This window comes from Asterias amurensis, chromosome 14 (genome assembly GCF_032118995.1).
Source record: "Asterias amurensis chromosome 14, ASM3211899v1".
Taxonomy (NCBI): Eukaryota; Metazoa; Echinodermata; class Asteroidea; order Forcipulatida; family Asteriidae; genus Asterias; species Asterias amurensis.
This window is the reverse complement of record NC_092661.1, coordinates 5,400,386-5,425,023: the sequence shown is the minus strand read 5'-3', so window position 1 is coordinate 5,425,023 and position 24,638 is coordinate 5,400,386. Positions and strand designations below refer to the sequence as shown.

Sequence of the window (24,638 nt, the reverse complement as noted above, 5' to 3'; positions counted from 1 at the left end):
TAGGCTACTTCTGGTATTCACCTACGAGAACTGCACGGCTCTGAAAACATCGGCAACCGCAAAGTAATGAGCGCTGTGTGCCATTATGTATTACTAGCTATAGCTGGACCCCCAGCTGAAGCAATACACTGTTACATACGGTAGGATGAAACCTCGCTAGCCTAAAGTAACATCAACATAAAACTTGATAGCCTTGTTTCATATAATCATCACCACCCCCCCCCCCCCGGCTCTACACAATTGACTTGTAAAATGTCGACGCAATCATGGTGCATAATTTAGCCCTTAAAGACACTGGACACTACTGGTAATTGTCAAAGACCAGTCTTCCTACTTGGTGTATCTCAACTTATGCATAAAATATCAAACCTGTGAAAATTTGCGCTCAATTGGTCGTCGAAGTTGCAAATATGAATGAAATAAAAATCACCCTTGTCACACGATGTTATGTGTTTTCAGATGCTTGATTTCGAGACCTCAAATTCTAAATCTGAGGTCTCGACAGCAAATTCGTGGTAAATAACTTCTTTCTCGAAAACTAAAATAATTCAGAGGGAGCCGTTTCTCACAAGGTATTAATTAAACTAGATCAACACAGCTCTCCATTACTCGTTACCAAGTAAGTTTTTATGCTAAACATTATTTTGAGTCATTACCAATATTGTCCACAGCCTTTAAACCTGAAAACGTTCATTTATTAACACACTCCATTAAATTGTCTTTAATCATAATGGTATTGTCGAAAATTAATTGCCTTTGCAATTAGTCATTATAGAGCATTGAGCCACACACAAACCTTGAAAAGCTATTTTTAGCCTTTACACAAATAATCGCTATAGTAATTACCATTAGCCGTGAACGTGATGCATTTTTTATATTAGACATTATAGGGACTTATAACTTCTAAACAAAAATTACCCAAAAAGACTCAAATTTTAAACAATACTAAAACCTTGGCTATCTTTTGAAACTGGAACCATGCTTCTAGTAATTTATAACAAGAATCTGGCAAAGCATGGAAAATTACTTCTTTCTTGAAAACTACATTACTTCAGAGGGAGCCGTTTCTCACAATGTTATATACTATCAACCTCTACCCATTACATGTTACCAAGTAAGGTTTTATGCTAATAATTATTTTGAGTAATTACCAATAGTGTCCACTGCCTTTAACTTAAATGTATCTAATTGTAACGCACACTTAATTTAATGCTAATAAATTGCCAGTACACGATTTTGTTTGTTCACTCAAGCGAGTTTTTTCTTTAAGAGACGATTTTATTGCAACAATTGCGGGAAAAAAATAATAACAAAATAAAGCTACATTCATAGAATGAGTCTTCACAACTCTATTTAATACTGCTGTTTGAAACAATGTACGCATTTAATTTTTGATTTAAGGCTTACTTTTCCATTAAAATGACCAGGTGATCGCAACGCTCTACGAATGGTTGGTTTCATTATTACAACTTTACTAATTATGTATTAAATGAAAATGAAAACCATCCTAACCAGCTGTTAACTTATGGTGTAAGGATGAATAATTCACCGATTCAAAGTAAATTAAATCTATTAGCTGTTAAAGTTGACGAGACAACTTAGCTGTTACAATTTGAATACTACAGTTTGTACAATACTATAACGTGATCACTTAAAGACGACGCGCTAATGTTGCAACAATTAATACAGACAACGTTACTCCTACAATATTGACCAAAGTTTTTACCATATATACCATAAAACAACTTTAAACGTGACGGCCACAAAGAAATATTGCTGGGCAAAGCTGTTCCATGTCGTGTTACAAATTTGATTAATCGCTCACCCTTGTCTCTAATAGAAAGACAAAACATTAACCATGAGATTGTACTTTTATGTGTACATGGAAAAGTGAAATCATATACATGTAGCCCTGTGTAAACAGAACCGGAAAATAGACTGTGCAAGTCTCGCGCGCACCGGAGCGAGAAAACACGACAACTGAAGAACTTTATTTTTTTATGAATCAAATCTTTGCTTTAATTTATTCTTAATGCTGAATCTGAACAACAAAAAAACCCTATAGAGCTTGTTTAAATTAGTTTTAGCTTTTTAAACAAACACACAATTATCGGTTAAAGTCTATGTATGGACAAAAGTAAAACTCTGGGACAAGGATGTTTGTTTGATCTTAAATTTTTTGAAACCCCTTTTGTAAATCTACGCCCGAATGTGAAACTGCTAAAAGCTGGTTTATACGCGGACGCACGATGGTCGCAAGGGCGTTAGATAAACGCGTGACGCAGTTTAAAGAGGAAGCCGACGCCTAAACGACTAATGAAAAAGCTTTTCAACCCGCGTGACCAAAACAAGCGTCTGCGTAAGTTTCGTGATCGGAGATGGGCAGAAATTCTTAATTTTTACCAAGTAACCTGACCTGAGGTCAAGTTTAAATATCGGTTTTTCTTCGTTATTATGTTGACTTTATTTTTACTTTTATATATGATGTTAATTAGTATTACATTTTTAACAACATGTGTCATTTTTATGGTCATAAACTACATTAAACTAAAGTAATGGACAAAACAAAATCTCCCCAACTTAAAACTCCATAAGGTTGGGACCACAATGGTCCCGGAAGTTCAAATCCGCGCGAGACTTGCACAGTCTATTGCATGTGCTATAAAGAATTGCAAATTATTTGACGTATGGTTCAGAGTATTATGGATTGTTATATTAATCTAGACTTATTATAGGGAGAAAAACACTGATTCCAATTGAATGAGCTAGAACAGCGGAAGTATAAACAAGTTTAATAGCTTTTTCCAAAACTACAGTTATTACGCCACTAGGAGAGAAGTAGTTGGATGTCTAAACAGACACGATCAAAGTATAACTCGTTTTCATGAGAAACTACGGCTTTTAATACTGCCAACAGAATAGGAATACTCCCTAACTATTACAGAGAAGTCATAACATGAAGTGAACCAAGAGCGACCTCAAGAGGGCGCTAGACTGAATTGGCGTTAAAACTTTAGTTATCTAAACGAATGTTTTGTTTTTTATTGGGCTAATCAACCCCTCCGACCCCTCAACCAACCAGCCGTTTCGCTTCTCTTCCCAGTAAGCCCCCATCCAACATGATCCCCCCTTGCATTCCAATATCAAACCAAGTAGGCAGTGTGGTCAAATGCATACACTTGCATTAATGTCCCCACCCCTAACATCGGTTTATGTTAGTCATAACTTGTCTTTCGTGCGATCGGCAGCTTACTATGGCAGCTCTGCTGTGTTGTAGTTTTTAATAATGGCATCATAATGGTATGATAAAACGAGTGTCAAAAAAATTCTACCCAGTTGACCCGACAAAAGTTTCAACCTGTAAATAATTTCTATTTCAGCCACGAACTGACCACCACGTACACTTTGCAACCTGGCTGGTCATCTACAATCAAGTCTCCAGGCTTAACATCGTAGAGCCTGCATTGACCAGAAGTTTTAACGTAGTCGAAAGACAAACACTCGTCTTTCATGTTTAAACAACGCTGGAAACAGCGTATGAGTGACGTCATGTGAAGGACCGACAGAGCGCGTGGGCCGACAATACATTTCCCTTCGAGAAGCAGTGAGGACGTCATACCAGCAATGGCGAATGACGTGTCCAAAGTTGATGAAGATGAAGGCAAACCTGAAAAGAAGGTCAGAAGAAAATGCAAGCAAATTAAAGTAAAACATTAAATTGCCAGCAATGTTTTTTTTTTTTTTTAATGATAGTTGTCTTTACAGATTCTTTTCATAAGTACGTTGTCTGGTCGCAGTAAGCAAACGACTTTTGTCGTGACAAGGCCTATAGCGGTTAAGAGCACCGGACTCAATATAATATTGTGTTTCTAAACAACATAGTGTGTGTTAGTCCCGGCGGTGACACAGTCATGTGTCCTAACCAAGACACTTGACCACGATTGCTTCTTCCTTCGGGTAAAACATGAAGCCGTTGTTCTCACCACGTGTGTTGCGAAACTCATGTGCACTCAGAAAACAAATGGTAAAAAGATGTTATGTAAAAAAAGTTGTGTAAGAAACTACCTAAATTAAGTAAAACACGGCCAAAATATGTACTGATTTGTAGTGTAAAAAAATATATACATGTTTTGAGAGTAAGTATTGCAGTTAACCAAAGTTATGTAAGATTTACCGAAGTAAAGAGAAACTTTACATGGCATTGGTAGGTCTTACTAGGAACTGTGAAAAGAATCCGGTGTTTACATGCAAGTTATGTTTTTTGTTTTTCCCCTCGTGTGCGCACGCGCGTCTGCGTGACAAGTTGCTAACGTCTCAGTCCATGCAGTCATGTCGTTCGTGCTCGTCGAGCAAAAGTAACAAGAATGGAGATTTTTGCTCCTGGGTGGACGTATATTAAAAGGTGAGTTTCTCAAAAGTTGTTACGATCTACAGTCATATCTACTGATGTGTGTCGTATTATTATTTGTTAGTTTTTACAACCTTTCTGACCTACATGTTTGCCATGAACTTGAAGATGTCTTCAGCGCTATAGTGCTGCTATAACAAAACAACATGTTGCAACACGTTACAACACATGCCCACTTTATAGCGCTGCAGACATCTTCACGTTTATGACAAAAATGTAGGCCAAAATGGTTGTAAAAACTAACAAATAATAATACGACACACATCAATCTGTGTATATGACTGCAGATCGCAATTGTTTTTGAGAAACTCACCTTTCATTACGTCCATCAAGGAGCAAAATCCCCATGCTTGTAACTTTTGCTCGACGAGCACAAACAGGCAGTAAGGCCTCACTCAAACGTTCAGACGGGAAAAGGGTACAACGGTAAAAATATGTAATTGAGTACGACTACACACAATCCAAGTAAACATTTTACCTAAACAAACAGTAAAATAATAATAATTACACAGCTATAAGGTAAATTAAAGTTTTAACCCATACAAAGGGTAACGCGGAATAGTTTTACATGTCATAAAAGTGTAAGGTTTACACAATCAATGTGTAATATTTTACATATCTAGCGTTTACTTAAAATTTAGGTAAATATGTTTACTCCTAAACGAAGTAAGTTTGTAAGTATTTGTTGTGTAAGTTTTACCCTGCAACGAACTGGTAAAAGTTTACCTAACTGTTAGCAGGTTCACCCCCTGCCTCTAAAACATGGTTTTTTTTACACAACTTGTGTAAATATTTTTCTGAGTGTGAATGAGCCAAGTACACTTTACCAGCAAGTGTCCTTGGTTTGAGCGGCTGCATACTGCGTCTTAGCACCTTGCAACCAATGGTGCTATACAAATAGAGAACGTATCAAACTTCAAATGAAGTCTTTACAGGAACATCGGGTGTTGTATAGCGCCTCGACCGTCACTGAGTGACGGATATGGGCGTTGTATTTGAAGTCATTATGTACCATACTAAGAAGTATTATTAGTAGTAGTCCAATAGTACTCCCGCAACATAACATAACAATAAAAATATTAACTTACGTGATTCATTAATTGCCATATAAGAGCAGTCTTCCCTCGGGTACTCTTCTACCATCACTTCGCACAGAGTTAATACGTTGTTGCCTGGTCCACTCAAGCAGTTTTCGTTGTCCACACTGACGTATCGGGCCATCACGGGAGGGTCGCATACAAACTGTATGTGTGCCCCAGGGATCGATGCTTGGTCGGTTGTCACTGGTAATCCACATGCGGCATTATTTAAAATTCCGCTACCTGTGCCTGCTCTGACGATGGCACCTGTCAAACGCTCATCTGTCAGTAAAATGAATTGACGCATAGTTACTCAAAAACAAAATACAACCTCTATAAAACTTTGATACAAAGATTTCGAAAATGAATTGGATGAAGGATTTTGTTTGTGTAGAATATACAGAAACTGTTACGAAATTAAATTGTCTGTTTAAAAATTTTCCATTCATTTGTTAGCCTTATTGCTGTGCTCCATTTGGGTCGAACATTCGTTTTCCTATAATTATACTCGCTTTTACGTGACATAGTAGGCAACCGTCGGGGAGATGAAATCATTGTTTAATTTCGTTTGTGAAAAAAAAATAATTGTACATGTCATATCATGATGCAAATGGCATGCTAAAACCACAAACCAAAGATGGCTACCTTAAAATAGTTAATAATATAAATTTTACGATGCATGTGACCACTATCACGTGACACGCCAGTGAACATTCAGGGGGGGAGGGGTACCTGCACAATTTAAAAAAAAAATAAAAAAATCCGGTCCGAAATGTTTTACGGTTTTGTGTTTGCTCCCAATGGTGTGCCATCATTATTCACCTGTCGATACCACAAAACAGGGCCTCGAAGCATTCAACGTGTGTCATAGACTATCATCAAATACCACATCAATTTTAGTACAAGTTCAGTCCTCAATCTAGTATTATAAAATAACACATAATAATGCACTTACTACAGCAATCTCCTCTATTGACAAGGGTGATACGACCGAGGCAGTGGTTTGCTCCCAGGTCCACCTTCCACCAGGGATGCGGGTCTTCCGCTAAAAGGGAATACATTGATTGTTATTCGTCTCCTATTGCTCTTAAATATTTTGAGATGCATTCAGAAGTTTTGTTTGTTAAAAAAAAAATAATGATCTTTCGATGTCCATAAATTGAAATGATGCTTGAGTGATGTCGGTCACTGAGCTGATTGTGTAGAGTGAATCATCATGCCATGGTAACACACTTACAAAAAAGGGGCACCATTCTACCATGTAAAGTTGACAATTACAACGGAGAAATACGTTATATTTTAAGGACTTTCTAAATAAACAGTGCTGGGAAAACTCACTGGAAAATATATAATCATGATACACTTACCTGTGTGACTGCAACTTAAATCATATGCCCTTGTTCTTAGATCGCTGTCTATCGCTAGATCTGCCGTAAGACGAACCCCGTATCCTTGAAGAGTCGAGACCTGGTTGACCTGCATTCCCTTAAGATTCAAAGCTGAAAGTGTGCCACAAACAATTCATCCAATCACATTCAAAAGTTAATTGCAAATACATTGTGTTGTTGGGTTACAGCAATCATAGCTTTATGCCGTGCCAAGAGCACCGGGCTCATACTCTTGCGTTTCTGATCAACGATGGTATAGGTGTGAGTCCCATGAGTGACACTTTACCATGATTGCTAAGTCCTTCGGATAGAACATGTAGCTGTTGTTCCCACCACATGTTGTGTTACTTACGTAATAAGGAGCATAGGGGTGGATTTCACAAAGAGTTAGGACTAGTCTTATCTCGAGTTAGGACCAGTTACTCGTCCTAACTTAGGACTATCCATGCAATTTGTGTATCTCCTAGGACTAGTCCTAAGTTAGGACTAGTCCTAACTCTTTGTGAAATCGACCCCAGTACACTCAACGAAAAGAAAATGGTTTCCCTCCGGTGTTATTGGCTTGATTGGCTGCACCATGCGCCTTAGCAACGTGTTAACCATTTCATGGTGCTTTGTAAAAAGAGTGGGTCTCATACTTTAAATTAAGTCCAACTTATTAATGCAAGGACATTGGATGTTGAAACGCCTTGAGAATCAACGAGTGACAGACATGAGCGCTGTACCAATAGTAGTAGTATTATTGTAGTCCTAACTTGCGTAAAATAACACAATAACACATTCAATATCATTTAAAGAGTAGGTACACGTTTGGTAATCGTCAAAGACAAGTCTTCTCACTTAGTGTATCCGCACATAGGCATTGTTTGGATACCTCAGAATTATATTTTGAGGTATCGAAATCAAGCATCTGAAAGCACACAACTTAAACTACAAGGGCGATTTTTCTTCCATTATTCTCTCGCAACTGCGACGACCAATTGAACTTAAATTTGCACAGGTTTGTTATTTTATGCATAAGTTGGGATACACAAAGTTAAAAGACTTGTCTTTGAAAATTACCAACAGTATGCAATCTTTAAAGGCAGTGGACACTATTGGTAATTACTCAGAATAATTATTAACATAAAACCTAACTTGGTAACGAGTAATGGGGAGAGATAAACAAAGTGAGAAGACTGGTCTTTGACAATTAGCAATAGTGTACTTGGTCTTTAAGAAGTTCTACACCAACTTTGGTCTACCATGCCTGCGTCAATGTTTAAAAGCAATTTTGTTCCCCAAGAAACGCATGGGCGGAAACGGCGCTGCTCTTTCGGTTGTGCTGCATTTGGAGACAAAATGCCGCCCAGCAACATTGTGACCAAATTAAACTGGTCCCTCCATGTCGCATCTCTCCCAATACGCATCTCTTAATACTTATGCATGACGTCATAATTATTACACAACATGAGGCTATGGGCGCACGTATTGTTATCAAACTGGGCAAACGTGCACACAAATCGGAAGGGAGCATCCCAATGTACAACTGTAACCTGACAAATATCTGCCCTCAGTTGTAGCACACAACTGTTTATGCTCATCCCTCAATATACAACGTCTGAGTCTGTACTTGTAATTTCAAGGAACACTCACATTTATTAAATAGTCATGATAGTAGCACACTTTATCTATACACACATTCTAAGGCTATGACCTCATGGTTCCCAGAATGACCAGTACTGACCAGTAACCTTGTTCTAGGAAATGATGTCACTTGTCTTGTCTTACCCATGTGTAACATGTTTTTTAATTCAAGACATCCCCCACTTTCATTTAATGTGCTCTTAATTGGTCGTTGTTTGTATCTATTTTATTTTTTTTCACACGTTGACTAAGTTACACTGACACTACACTTTACACATGATTTGAGATTTAATCCATGGTCTTTGTTATTCCAGACAAACTAAAGACAACTAGACATTAAGTGTTTGTGAACAAACACGAAGCTGTTCCGTGTTGTTTTGCTTGGATTGTGTGTTTCATTGCCCAAGGAATATATAACTGAAAAAAAGGTTTCAAAAAAGTTGTGTAGCTCTTGTTATAAGGTCTAACTTCCCGGGTGACCCGTAAGTAAAGGTCAACATGGGCCCACAGCTACCAAAGATTAATTTGCAATGCTAAGGAGTCTATAAAATCGGTTGTGTAGATCTTGATATATAGTCCCACTTCCGGTTGACCCAGAAGTAGAGATCAACTTGGGGTCACAGTTTTCCAAAGCTAATATTTATTGCCTTAGAGTCTATAACTGAAGTTTGAACATTAGCTTTGTACTTTTTTAGATATGGGCTCACTTCCGGTTGACCCAGAGGTAAAGATCAACATGGGGTCAAAGTTGTTTCAAACTAATCTGGAATGCCCAAGGAGTCTATAACTGAACAAAAATTGATAATCTGTTGTATAGTTCTTGAGATATGGTCCCACTTCCGGTTGACCAGGAAGTAGGGGTCAACTTGAGGTCACGGTTTTTTAAAGTTAATATTTTATGCCTAAGGAGTTTATAACTGAAAATATTTTGAAAATCTGCTGTATAGTTCTTGAGATATGGTGACACTTCCGGTTGACGCGGAAGTAGAGGTCAACTTGAGGTCACAGTTTTTTTTCAAATTAATCTCCTACCCACAAGGCGTCTTTAAGAACAAACAGTTGAAAAGTCGGCCGTGAAGTTCTTGAGATATGATGCTGCAAAGATTTCCTAATTAATATGCAAATGAGGGTCACTGGTGGTTAATTAATAAATAATTTTAATATGTTTTATGATAGGAATTAAGCTAAACATCCTAAAGCTTCCATTTGATATTATTTTACGTGTTTAAAAACACATGATTAATTTGTAGGATACTCCTTTATTTTCCTACTCCTGCCGATAGGGGGCGCTCTTGTGAGACATTTCAATTGCACGATTTCTGCACCGTAATGTCTGTATCTAACTCTGTATTTGTATGTGTACGTCGCAGAGACCAAAACTGTAATAAAATGTCAAGCTATAATATCCCTTATAGAACACGGCCCAGTTTTATGGCTCTGTCTGCTTCAACCAAACTCTGCCCATTTATTATACAACAACCATTCTTCGCTTACTGTGCAGGCGCTGAAATATCTGTGCAATTTGTTCAAAGCAAAGATTACATATGATAAGTTTCCCCGCGCACAAGCAAAAATATCCCTGCTAAGCTGTGAAATATGCTTTATGTAAGCGATAATATCCGCGCTTCTGATGTGTCAACTCTTTGCTTACGCAGTGAAGCAGAGTCAAATTGGACCAGTTTCACAAGATTTCCCCTCATGTACTAACAATCTTTTTTGACTTTACATGTTTGAAGTGTAGGCCTTACCAAACCTACTCACTGGGCAAAATTACATGGTTCTCATGACCACCAAAGTCTGCGCATACGATCACCATTTTCCGCTTACTGTGATGTGCATGCTTGGAAAATAATGTGCGAGCTTGGAAGCACACAAACAAAAGAAATCCCTGCTATAAGCAGTCCATTTCGCTTGACGTAAGCGCAGGATTCAATGCTTCTGCAGAGCACTGAATCTTTTTCATTAAGCAAGTACCCATCATGACTCGACTAGTCGCACCTCAAACCTAACTACGACACTTGTCGAGATCAAATACAGATTCTCAAGATTTGTGCCGCTATGTGCCGCAAAGGCTATATTAATTATGTTGCGAATGGGTGACTAGTGAATTTAACTACTCGACTAGTCGCACCTCAAACCTATATATACAAGTGTTGTAGGCAATAATTCACCCAACTGCTGTGATTGTCAACAGCAATGTGTTTTGCACACGTATCTTTATTTTGATCGCTTGTGGAAAGAACGAGTTAAACAAAAAAATTGGTTACAACCAAATAAATCGGCCCTTCTGTCTATATAATGTGTGTCACTGCGACTGCTGAGGGACACTTTTTTTTTTAACCAAGCCTATTTTCACTGTAGATGTAAACTGCCCGTGAAGCAAAAATCACGAACAAATTTATGATTTGTGCCCAAAATAATTATTATCAAAAACACACTTAAAGGCAGTGGACACTATTGGTAATTGTCAAAGACTAGCCTTCACAGTTGGTGTATCTCAACATATGCATAAAATAACAAACCTGTGAAAATTTGAGCTCAATCGGTCATCGAACTTGAGAGATAATAATGGAGAAAAAAAAAACACCTTTGTCACACGAAGTTGTGTGCGTTTAGATGGTTGATTTCGAGACCTCAAGTTCTGAGGTCTCGAAATCAAATTCGTGGAAAATTACTTCTTTCTCGAAAAATATGGCACTTCAGAGGGAGCCGTTTCTCACAATATTTTATATCATCAACCTCACCCCATTACTCGTTACCAAGTAAGGTTTCATGCTGATAATTATTTTGAGTAGTTACCAATAGTGTCCACTGCCTTTAACTTAGTGCCAAGTCGTAAATGTTGTCATGAATGTGGCGTAATTACAATTTTTGGTTAAAGCCATTATACACTTTCGGTAAACAGTATTGTCCAAGTCCCACACTTCGTGTATCACAACTTATATATAAAATAACAATCCTGTGGAAATTTAGGCTCAATCGGACATCGGAGTCGGGAGAAAATAACGGGAAAACCCACTCCTGTTTTCGCGCGTTTCGCCGTGTCATGACATGTGTTTATAACAAATCCGTAATTCTCGTTAACGAGAATTTATATTGTTTTACCGTTTTCTCAAAAAGTAAAGCATTTCATGGACTAATATTTCAAGAGAAGTCTTTCACCATTACCTTCTGTAAACCCTGTAAATTATTTGTAAATCTGTGAACTTTTTTTTTTTTTCTGTACCGAAAGGGTCCAATGGCTTTAACCACTAATTAAACATTCACCAACTGTGTACACATCAACGTGTAGATAAAACTATAGGTAAATAATTGTATTTCGTCTAGTAAGAGCACACACTGAAACGTGTTCAGTAAGTTGTGAAATACTTACCTGTAAGATCGAGGCACAAGCAGGATAGCGGGCAAAACCACACGAGGATTCCAAATAGAAATATCACTAGGTTTTTCTCCAGCAACATTCCTTCGCCGTGAGCCATCTTTGCAAACCATATAATATTTCTATCGCAGCTTCTTTTTACCCAATAGTTTGAAACTAGACTTGTTTCGTGCAAGCTGATCAATTGCTATGATGGTGACGTCACCAACATACTCAATCTGCCAACGGTGTCACCTTACTGATGGTGGTTGCACCAATCCTAGTGCGTGCATAGAAAAAAATGGCGTCACTCACCAGACTGGCACTGCTTTATGGTAAAGTGTGTGATTGTGTTTGCTGGATGGAACATAATGCCTACCATCAAAAACAAGATGCCACCTCTCCAGGCGCTTAATACAAGCTCAGTATGCAGCGGCTGGTAATAAAGGCATAATGGACAATATTGGTAATTATTCAAAATAATTCGCAGCAAAAAAAACCCACTTGGTAACAAGTAATGGAGAGCTGTTGATTGAATACAACATTGTGAGAAGCGGTTCCCTTTGAATTCACGTAGTTTTCGAGAAATGAGCAACTTCCACGAATTTGGAGAACTAATATCAAATTTTGAGCAGTGAAAGCACACAAGTTTGAGTGACAATGGTGTTTTTTCTTCCATTATTACGTCCAACTTCGAAGACCAAACGAAATGAGATCAATTTGTTTACAGGTTTGTTATTATTGACATATGTTGAGATACACCAAGTGAAAATATTGGTCTGCGACAGTAACCGATAGTGCCCGTGCCTTTAACAATGCATACTTTTTTGTTAAATGCATAGGCCTGCAAATCAAACAGACCGAATACACAGCATAGTATTGCTGTTTTGAAACGGCGACCAAACTCATTGCGATGTTTACTCATCCAGATATTTCAAACAAAGCGTCAACATAATTATATGATGCCAGAGAGCAATAACGCGTTCTTGATTTCACCGCAAATTAAGGTCAAGGTAGTATCACAGTTACAAAGAGATTACATACTTTACTCTACGCGGGTGTTTGGATAGATTATTGACAAAATTTATTATGTTTATGCCTAGAAAATGTCTGTTTTTACTATTGTGTCACAACCAATCAACATTAGTGAGTGCTCTAATTTATAGTTGTGTTATGGTGTGTAAACGTTTAAACTCAAGCACGTTACACGTGTTAAAAGAAATAATAATTACGTTTTGTTCATTGCAATCCACATGAAGCGATCCAAAAGCTTTCATGACAACCTTGAACCGACTACCACACCTACATCTGTATCGTTTGGTGTCATCTCACACAAGGAAGACCTCAACAAAATCATCAAAACATAAACAAAATGCCTGTTTCGCCTAAAAAGTTTCGATGCAGTGTTGATTTCAACGTGTTGTTGTCATAGAAACATAACAGCTACGGATGACTAACCAATTAATTGTGTTTTGTCATAGCTGTCTGGACGTATAATGGAATTAGAATATACTGGTCTGCCCTTGGACTTTTTCTACAATATACCTTTTTTTAATTACAGGCCAGCAAGCTGTCTGGGTCAAGACTGTACGTGTACATGGTGCTCTTATTGTATTATTTTTGCGCAATTTCCCCCCTAAAATAATTCGTTAAAGCCAGAGGTCACTATTGGTAATTGTCAAAGACCAGGCTTCTCACGTGCTGTCTCTCAACATGAAATATCAAACCTGTGAAGATTTGAGCTCAATTTGTGGTCAGTGTTGCGAGATAACTATGAAAGAAAAGCCACCCTTGTCACACGAAGCTGTGTTCTTTCAGAGTTGATTTCGCGACCTCAAATTCTAAACTTGAGGTCACGAAATTAAATTCGTCGAAAAATATTTCTTTCTCGAAAACTACTCCCCTTCAGAGGGAGCCGTTTCTCAGAATGTTTTATTCTATCAACCTCTCCCCATCAGTCGTTACCACCCAGTAAACAAAGGAACGTTAAAAACACGTGAAAAACACGTGAAATTCGAGAAAAGGTTTGGTGCGAATCACGTTCTTGAAAAACGTGAAAATCTCCTCGGAGGCGTTAATGCGTTTTTGCTAAATATTCACGTTATACCCTAAACGTGAATGTCACGTGAATTTCACTTCCATAATAACGTTACCAGTCCAATCCTAAAAAACGCGCATTCCAAACCAGAAAATAACGTAAAATACCCGTAATTGAATCGCGATTACCCTGCGTTATATTCACGTGTTTTATCCGTTGTTGATTCAAGTTTGTTTTACACTTAAAGGTCACGTTATGGTCAGCTATATAGATAACGTTTTTCAAAGCACGGGATAATCTCGTTGGAGGCCTCGAGTTAATACACTGGACATTTCCTTATTATAATAACGTTATTTGCCGGTTGTTCATCAACGTGTTTTGGACACCTGATAATCACGTTCTTATTCTGTTATAAAAGAACTGTTTTTTTTCTCATTTAATGAAAACGTCATTATCCCGACATATGAACTCCCTTTTTGCATACCTGATAATCACGTTCATAACTGGTTGTAGAAACCCCTTTTGTGCACGCCCAGTAAATCACGTTCTTAAAACACGTGAAAATCTCTTCGGAGGCGTTAATGCGTTTTTGCTAAATAATCACGTCATACCCTGCACGTGAATGCCACGTGAATTTCACTTTCATAATCACGTTCTTAACTGGTTGTAGAAACCCCTTTTTGCACACCTAATAATAACGTTCTTAACTGATTGTAGAAACCCCTTTTTTCACACCTAATAATCACGTGTTTAACCCTTTACAGAAACCCCTTTTTGCACACCTAATAATTGCGTTCTAAGCTGGTTGTAGAAACCCCTTTTTGCACACCTAATAATCGCGTTCTAAGCTGGTTGTAGAAACCCCTTTTTGCACACCTAATAATCGCGTTCTAAGCTGGTTGTAGAAACCCCTTTTTCCACACCTAATAATAACGTTCTTAATCCTTTACAGAGACCCCTTTTCGCACGCTTGGTGTTCACGTTCTTAACCGGTTCTAGAAACCACTTTTTTTATACCGAATAATCACGTTCTTGACCCGTTATAAACAGCCTTAACCAAACCTAATAATTACTGTTTCAGCCGGTTAAAGAAACCAATTGTTGAACACCTAATAACAACGTTATTATTCGGCATTAGAAATCCCCGTTTTCGCTCTAATACATGTAATCACTTTCTTCACCAGTTATAGAATACGGGTTTAGAATATAGAGCACCATTATTTAAAAATAAATTTACATTAGTAACTTACAGATCAACATTACAAAACGTATGCAAAACCTTTAATTTGTTTCACACTTTAATTGTTCACAACAAAAGTTAACACATAACCATAACTGTAACGAGATGCAAAACTATTCAGTCTCAATGAAAAGTTATTCCTAAGTATCCCACCAACTTTAACAAGTTTAATAATTAAAAATAAAATTATCCATTCCAATACACATTTCAAGGGATAATGACATCAGCATCCAAACTTCACAACAATGAAAATAATTACCAGAATTGTACATTCCTCACCAACATTTCCCTGCATATATGTTCATTTCCAAACTTGATGACTTTCCCTGAATATTTTTCCACTTAAAAGCACTGGACACCTTTGGAAATTCATTGTCAAACAACAGTCTTCCCACTTATGCATAAAATAACAAACCTGTGTATTTGGACTCAATTGGTCGTCGAACTTGCGAGAAAAAGAAAAAACACACTTGTCGCACAAGTTGTGTGTTTTCAGACGCCTTATGAATTCGAGACCTCAAGTTCAGTTAAAATAATATTTCAGTGACAAATTATTTTTTTTCTCAAAAACTATGTTACTTCAGAAGGAGCCGTTTCTCAACATGTGTTATACTATCAATAGCTCTCCATTGCTCTACATCAAGTAAGTTTTTATAACAATTTTGGGGCATTACTCAAAGTCATTGTTAGCATACAAAACTTACTTGGTAACAAGCAATGGAGAGCTGTTGATAGTATAAAACATTGTGGGAAACGGCTCTCTCAGAAGTAATGTAGTTTTTGAGAAAGTAATTTCTCACTAAAATATTTGAATTGAATTCGAGACCTCAGCTGAGGTCTCGAATTCAAGCATCTGAAAGCACACAAATTTTCTTCCATTATTCTCTCGCAACTTCGACGACCAATTGAGTTCAAATTTTCACAGGTTTGTTATTTTAAGCATATGTTGAGATACACCAAGTGAGAAGACTGGTCTTTGACAATTACCAAAGGTGTCCAGTGCCTTTAAAAGAAAACCTACTTACTCAGATGTTTAGATTGAGTCAAGTGTTAATATTCCATGTACATCTACAAACATGAGTGTTTTCAGTAAACAGCTAAGCATAACTTCTCTTACAATTTATCAATTTGTTTCATTCTTTTTTTAGATAAGCAGAAAATGCTTGTTCAATATGAGCTTCACTGGGGTTTTGAGTGTCAGTTGTTGTTTTGTTTTTAAATCATAAATCTCAGTTAACTTCATTTTGACTTGCCCTGTACAGCTAAAATGCTTTGCTTGACATTTGTTTTGTCAAGTATTCCGTGGACAGCTTGCAAAATGAGTACCTTAATTCAGGAATGATCAATTTCTTTCATTCTTTTTTTTTCTAAGAAGCAGGAGAGAGTGCTTAAGCTATACATCTTATGTTTCCTCTTCACTGGTGTCCTCTCTTTGTGGTACACTCAATACTGGATGAAGTTTGACAACTTTTCGCTTAGGATAAGCTTTAAGTATATTAACAAGGTTGGAGTCTAACTCTGCCTGTTGGATAGGTCTTTCTCTATTAGCTCTTGATGCCCCTGGAAATATGGAGAAAAAAACAAAACATCATTATGCCTGTTAATTTATTTCATGTTGGTTAACAATCAACATTTTGTCACACTAGTAAACAAAACATGAATTGTTTTTTTCCATTCTGAAATCCAGAATTGATTTGTTTCACATGTGGCTCTAAAAAAACAAGCTTCACAAAATTAAAAAGTAAATGGCAAGAACTTGGGAAAAAAATTATGAAAAAAAAAATAGAAAATGAGGCAGGCCTTGTGTATGAATTTGATTAAGATACATAAAAATAAAGTTGATATTATTTGGCAAATAAGGACACTGAAGTACTATTGAAAAAAAGTAGCACATAATAATTATGCTGCTAGTTTTCATTTTTTTCTCCCTGAAGCAGTCCTTCGGTGAACAGGACCATCGAAAGTTTGGCGTAACAATAGGGTTGTAACAATAGGGTTGAAAAAATGTGGGGCCGGATGGCTGGAGTTTTTAGAACAATCATAGAACAATGGAGCCCCCCTTTAAAAAAAAGGGTGAAAAGAAAGAAAACCCACATAAGAGACCAAATGTACTTAACTGTCCCTTTGTTATAGACTCCACAAGGCAGTAAATATTTCGTTAATACGGTTTTTTAAGTTAGTAAAATTAATAAGTCAAGTGTTTACTTACTGATAATGATCGTATATAGAGTGAGATCCTGCAAGGATGTCTTGGCATCACACTTTTTCCTTTCCTGGCCACACTTTGAAAGCATTGCCAGTACTGGTACCGATGCCACTGCCTCTAACATTTTCCTTAGTACTGGCCTTGCCTCCTTTTCTCCAGCAGCCTTCACCACTAGATATTGTTTCTTAAAGAAAATTAGGCAAGCAATAAGAGAAAGGAAAACGTTTATTACCGTTTGATTCATGGTGTTGATTAGTTGTTGACTAGATTATTACAAAAGCGCCAAAATTGGCAGTTGCGAGCCTTATAACACTACAACACATATATAGCAGTAGTAGTGTAATGCTGGTGTTGAAACGAAGACAAAACCCGGTTTGTCCTTCATTCAGGGTTACAAAACAAATCGTCCCTGGATTTTGTGTAGTTGATATCTAGATCTTCTTCATTGTTGAAATATTCACTTAAAGGTTCACGCTCAGTACATATATTGAAAAAAAACGTAATCAGGACAGCAGTGTATCTTATCAAAGGATGATTTCTTACCATATGGCTGCTAAATAATTTAGCATAACATGAAAAATGCCGTTTTCCCATAATGCTTTGCTGCTATAAAAGTGCAATGCCCTTCCCACATGTGGCAGCTCCAGTGGTAATGATGGCATTTTTAGATCAATAATGTGTGTAAGGGGAAAAGCGAAATCATACATGTAGGCCTGCGCCAACAGACCAGGAGATGAGAACATTGTGACAACAAAAAAAACGTTTTGATGGTAATAAACATGTGCATCATATGGGCAATTCCACCAAAAAGTGTCCTCGGCCCGAAAAATTGAAGTCAAATTTGTGGATTTAAATTTAAAGTAGCAAGAAAGAGTGATACCCAGTGATTTCAAATCTTTGTTTGTTTCATTTTTTTTCCTTGGTTTTCCATGTTTTTCATCGTTTATTAAAAAAGTTTTTTTTGAGCCAAATTCATGATTTTTGGGAAATGTTTGGCACAATTGTCTAAAATGCCCTCCTGGTTACATTTTAGATGATATTTCAATTATTCTTGGCTTAAAACATATAACTGGTGGTAAGTATTCACAATTTTAAAGAAACTTCATTGTCAATTTATTCACAGGGTGCTGCCACTCGTTTTAATTAGCCCTTAATTACCAATTATGAAATGTAATGTCCATGACATTGCATGGTGTTTAGTTTTATATTTTAAAGCCAGTAAGAGATATTTTTATGAGACTTCATACGCAAAGCTAGTTTTTAGGGGCTAATCCTATAATGCAAGAAAATTAATAAAAAATTAATTACAACTGTGCTAACGAGCGTCATGGACATTACATTTAGCGTCATGGACATTACGTCATGGACATTACATGTCACATGAAACTTACCTTTTTGAAGGTAAATGCTACAATTTATCAATTGGACCTATTGTAGGTAAACCTGGACTAGTCAAAGAGAACATTTGTCATAGACCTCATCAGAAATTTACTTCAAGCTCTTTTTTAGCAGCGCGTTTAGTGGCAACATCGTGCACAGATTCTATAAACTGACAGCTCAAATCCGAGATTTTCAGGTGAGTTTTCTCATGGAACTGTTCTTTCCTAAAAACATTCAAGTGACATTGAAATGTATGTGAACTGTTGGTGAGACATGTTTAGATGAATGTAGGACATTATAAACAGACTTTATCATCAAAGAAGACTTCTCAAGGCCTAGGCGTAATGCAGATTTGTACACATCTACGGATAGCTTGGATACAAAGACGTCATACATAAAGTAATTTTTTATTTTTACATAATTTCAGAATGGCTAAGACTTGAGTACAGCAGGCACAAAAAGTATAGAGAGAAAACGTGACAAAACATGGAAACATGATTGTGATAAACAAAGCCCAATGCAGCCAATCTTTCCTTCATTTGTTGTTCTCCGTTCTTGTTTTGCATGTCAATCCAGGTGGAATGTGTAGAGAATGACCTCAATGACTGTCTCGTATTTGGAAAACTAAGGAAGCATCTAGGTTTGACCTGTTCCTCCAAAGAAGTCCTCCCAACTCATTTTAACTGATCTTCTGGGAATTGTTCACCCAGTCTTGAACATAGCAGTATTCAGATCAACTTGGAAAATTACAGAAACCTTTGATGTTTTATTTCCATTTACTGTCTTCACAAAATGTTGACGCAAGATGTTCAGTATATTACTCAAGATGAACAATTACCATGTGAGAAACACATAAAAGGGAATTATGTTAAAGATAATTAGAAAAAAAGGTTACTTCATGTATACCTACATCTCTGGTCTATCATAACTACTCCAAGGCCTGGTTGGATGTGGACGGAAAGTGCAAAAAGGGGACTTACCGAGGGGCGGGGTTTAAGTGAGATTCTGGGGGAGGTTTGGTTCTTAAAAATGTTTGGAAGAGGTTAAACATTAAGATAGGGACATTCATTATAGTTTAAAACCCATATTAAGAGCAAGGCAGCACATGGGTTTACAAATTCAGGGTAAAAGCATGATGCATCATTTTACAAGTTTGACGTAATGTCCATGACGCTAAAAATAACCCAAAATGTAATGTCCATGACGCCCTATTAAGATGTGTAACAAGAAAGTTGACAGGTTTTCTTAAAAATATTATCAATGTTCATGTTAACTACTTCCCTGTATAGCAAATAAAAAGGTATTCTAAAAATTTTGAACTTTAACTTCACAGAGTTTTGGAATTGAGTGTGTTGTACCCAAAACCCACTTCCGTTTTTCGTAATGTCCATGACGCTCGTTAGCTGTGCTCTGACTCCTTAATTAATTTGAACTTTTCCAAATTCATAGTATCATTTGACTTACTAGGACACAAGATACTAGTATAAAGCACAAAACTATAAATCAAAGCTACTTGGTGTGTTTAACTGACCAACAAAGTTCTAAAAATGTCTCAAAACGTAATGTCCATGACGTGGAATTGCCCATATAAAACAAATTCGAGGACAAGCACAGAAAAATAGTAAAACCGGGACACACTCAAAACGTTCAAAAAGCTTTAGGTTAATAAGTATTATAAAATTCTTCCCTTGTACATGGAGAATCATGTAATGGAAACCAAGGCTTTAAAGAGCGTATGAGGCGTTAATATGTGTACAGTTCTTAATTATGGAGGGGGGGGGGGCAAAGTGGAACAGTTGTTGGTAGGGGGTGGGGTTTGGAACTGAGGGAAGGTGCGAGGAAAAGAGATACACACTGCCCAGAAAGAACTAAAGCGGAAATAACCCTAGAGCAGGAAATTCGAAACCAAATCCGTGACAGCAACATATAGGCAGAGAAAGGTGGGGGGGGGGGGTTGAAAAGGAAATCACATGTTATCGGTGTGGTCTCTGGTAATAAACCATTCCCTGACTGTTTGGATGTTGTTTTTGTGGGAGACAAAGGTCTTCGTTTTCTAAATAATCATAGCAATGGTTAGAACAGACCTAATGTTTGATGTTTTAATGCATCTTCACAGAAGAAAGTGTGGCGGGGGGGGGGGGGGTTGGGTTTGAAAAAAAAGGAAGGGTCGGGAGGATGGAAGGGGTTGTAAAACTCACTAAAAAGAACCTTTTTTTCCGGAGCAAATATTTGAGTTATATATAGAGAATGTGACTCACCATAACTAAAACATCTACATTTTGTACGTGGTGAACGCTCTTCATCGATTGAAGAATCCATCACGTCTGCATTGTGCATATCAGCATCGGTCACCAGTACGACAGCTACAAAGAAAATAATAATGAAGTGTTAAGAAATTTGAATTTTTTTATATACAAACAAAACAAATGGCTTACTTTGTCGAGAATGACAATGATGACGTGGGTCACAACGAGTGTGAAACACACACACATACATGTAATTGTTTTAATAACTGTATGACCGAGGACGAAAACAGATTTTTAACAATTACTCGAGTTACTCTTCTATTTAAACAGGACATGAAATTTGTATTATTTTTATCCTTTTTTTAGATGTTAAATTATTTGTCTTCATTCATGTGACCCTTAACGTTAATTGGTTGCAAACATGTGAAATGTACTGGAGTTTACTACTTACATGTGTCCTCTTTCTGAAGGGATGCTCTCTCGTCGGATTCTTGTGTCTCGATGTTCTCCTCCTCCTCCTCCTCATTGTCCCCTTCCCGGCCTTCTTCGCCATCATCAATTCCTTTACCCCGCTTGTCACCATTCATTGTCTTTGATGACATTTTTGCTCCCCGACCTGCCCATCTTTGTTGCTTTCTTCTTCGGACTCGTATTTGTCTGACATAGAGTTATAGTGTGATACGGCTTTATCAGCCTTCAGGTAAGTATCTGTCAAAAATGTGATGAAAATACTTTGTATAACGTCGGCTACAAACACAAACAGACAATCAATAAATGTGCCCCAATTAATTATAGTAATAATGTTCGGTTTTTATAAATTGCTTTATACACCGCGTCTCAAAGCGCTTCCAACATTAGTACCCCTGGTCACTGGGCCATATTCATTCCTTAAACCATCTTAGCTCCCTGGGGAGTATACAGCCTGTGCTGCCAAATATGTAGTGCACTAAGCTAAACCAACCACAAGAACCATCTCTGCCCTCACAGGTGTCCATTTACCCCTGGACAGAGAGAAGCAATTATAGTAAAGTGTCGTGCTCAGGGACACAGTTCTCACCACCGGGGATATGTACTGGTATTCATTCCAGTTCAATGTGTCTTCGAACGCAGAAGTATTACAAAATAAATGTCATTATGATTTGAGTGTAAACTTACGGAACCGCTCATGCAACACACGGACATGGAACTTTTTCCATTTCGACGGGTTCAGCTTTTTGTGGTCAATGATGAGTCTTTTGATGTTGAAATTTTGCTCTGGCCACCAGCAAAAATCCTTTCGCTGCGAAAAAATTTGAATAATAAGTAAAACAGAAAGAAAAGAAGTGAGAAAAAAACAAAACAGTTTAAGGTAATACTATATCTCATTAAAATGCATCTCCATTTTCATAAACCATTTTACGTAGGGGGCGAGTTGAAAGGGATAATATATCCCATCTAACTGAGACAATAAGATAATGTGATCATACGCACTATTTAGGCCTACAAAGTGTATCGTGAACGAACATAAAACGATCAATAAAATCACACTAACCCTTCCTCCATGCACTAAAAACACACCCGGCATAGCTACATGTAAATGTACATGTACATGATGTATATAATATGTACATGTGCACAGTATGACCACATGGCCCGCTGCCACCCACGCACCACGGCACTCGACACACATGAACCGTTAAATCTTACGTTATACACAAAACACGGTGTTCTTTACGAACCTCTACAATTTGAATTTCCAAGACAAAAATCTCTCTATATACTTAAATAGTATTAACAAAATATACACCCAGAGTAATCAGGAGGCAACTGCTGCTAATTTAAGTACATTTTAAAGTAATAAATACAAATGGAATATATCAAAATCACAGATTTAAAAGTGAAAGTTTGAAAGAGTTTGATTTACCTGTTGGACGAAAAGCAGTCGTTGAGGTGAAAGGTCACTGGATCCCGCGAAACCAGTGAGCTAAAACAATGGAACGTGTAGTAGATGTTGGATCACAAGCAGATTACTGCTTTAATGAACTTTAAACATGAAATGTACGGAGAGAATAAAAAAAAAAAAAAAAACGATCATCTCGCTGTGCATCGCACGAGGGCGCAAAACGGCAAAGGCAAACTTATAACTTACATAATACAATTAGGTCATATTATGACGAACAAATAATGAATAAAAAAAAACCGAAGTCATAATCATGTGTGCATGAGGGCGAATTGAAAAAAAAAAAAATTAGCTGAAAAACCAATACCAAATAAAATAGTTACAAAAATTGCGCAAATGCCCCGAAAACGAAAATTATTTCCAAATAGCGGGTACACTGGGGAAGATGGGACATTGCCTATAAACCAAATCAATTCTGGCAAACCCATCCTATGCATAACAGTTTTGTCCATAGCTGGTCTGTGTTGCCCCTTTGCCGTTTTCTATTACCGTTGGCGTTGTTTCACGCGTCAGATTAAAAGTCAGATTAATTATTTGTAAAACACAAGGTGGTTAGGTGACTACTTATTATTTTGTTTACAGCCTCGGACCTAAATAACTAAATAGTTCTGATAGAACGGCTGGATACAGAAAACCAGTTAACTGTGGAGAAACTGAAACCAGCTCTGCTTAGAAATAAATGATTAGGCTATCTCTCACACAGTTTAGGCCCTCTGTCCTAAACAGTAATTAGCTCGCCAAGCTATAGTAAGTTCGTAAGTTTTGTTTTTCTAATAGTAGGTTAATAGGCTGTCATATCCATTGGCTTTACTTGGGTATTTTGCAGTCGCCGCTAGTCAGGGGCGATTATTGCTTTTTTCACTTTTGTTCTGCCCTTATATTAATTAAAATCATTCAAATTTTGTGTTACAATGAATTTTATAAGCAAAATTGCCCAAATGGACTAACTGAAAAACGTCCGCTGCCGGAGTCAGCACCCGTATTGCCACACCCAGTAATTCACAGTTTAATTTAATTACAAACGTGTTGATTACTTTTAAGATAATAACGGTATCCGTCTGTTTCTTATAGCAACCTCATATAATACGCTCAATAAAGTCGTCTGTTCTATGTCCTTACATAACCAAAGATTCCGTAGTCTTATATATTCAGATAATGGTAAAGAAAAAACCCAGTTTCAGTCAATGAACTTTCGGTTGCTGGACGTAGTAGAAAACTCATTACGAAACAAAACATCTGGTTATTTTTACCAGTCGGATGACTATGACTACGTGTGTATTTAGTCAAAAACACGTCAGTTTAACCAGTTTTTTGTGGTTAGTCTTTCAACAAAAATAATTAGTGTTCTGACAACGTAATAGTCAGTTATTTGAAGAACCAAAAATCATCTCATTATTCAAACAGGTAAGCTGACTGCGTGTGTATTTGGTGAAAAACACGTAACTTTGACCATAATTTTTGTGGTTAGTCTTCATCCAAAAAAAATGGTGCTTTGACAACGTAAAAGTCAGTATTTAAAAAAAAAAAATTATCTCTTTCTTTAAACCGGTAAGATGACTACGTTTGTATTTAGTCATAAACACGTAATTTTGACCAGTGTTTTTGTGGTAATTCTTTAACCAAAATAGGTGATGTTTTGACAACGTAATAGTCAGTTGTTTGAAACACTGAATCATCTCGTTATTTAAACCTGTAAGATGACTATACGTTCGTATTTGGTAAAAAAAAAC

General features: G+C 37.1%; 2 protein-coding genes across 3 annotated transcripts; both read right to left on the bottom strand.

Moving 5' to 3' along the window:
* Positions 1–2,669: 2,669 nt before the first annotated feature.
* Positions 2,670–11,980, bottom strand: LOC139947550 (uncharacterized). The gene is made up of 5 exons (XM_071945491.1): positions 11,875–11,980; positions 6,855–6,986; positions 6,443–6,532; positions 5,509–5,769; positions 2,670–3,655 (listed from the first exon to the last, which is right to left on the bottom strand). Exons 1-5 carry the CDS (start codon positions 11,978–11,980, stop codon positions 3,372–3,374), a joined length of 873 nt encoding a protein of 290 aa, XP_071801592.1. The 3' UTR covers positions 2,670–3,371.
* A 2,548-nt stretch (positions 11,981–14,528) lies between these two features.
* On the bottom strand, positions 14,529–22,912 carry LOC139947552 (uncharacterized). 2 transcript variants are annotated; one of them, XM_071945493.1, is made up of 6 exons: positions 22,873–22,912; positions 22,125–22,248; positions 21,421–21,677; positions 20,982–21,086; positions 17,347–17,527; positions 14,529–16,697 (listed from the first exon to the last, which is right to left on the bottom strand). In XM_071945493.1, the coding sequence occupies exons 3-5, from the start codon at positions 21,569–21,571 to the stop codon at positions 17,394–17,396; spliced, it is 390 nt and encodes a 129-aa protein (XP_071801594.1). In that variant the 5' UTR covers positions 21,572–21,677; positions 22,125–22,248; positions 22,873–22,912; the 3' UTR covers positions 14,529–16,697; positions 17,347–17,393. The 2 variants fall into 2 exon arrangements, with proteins under 2 accessions (XP_071801594.1, XP_071801595.1); XM_071945494.1 differs by lacking the exon at positions 22,873–22,912 and adding an exon at positions 22,501–22,604.
* Between the last annotated feature and the right edge of the window lie 1,726 nt (positions 22,913–24,638).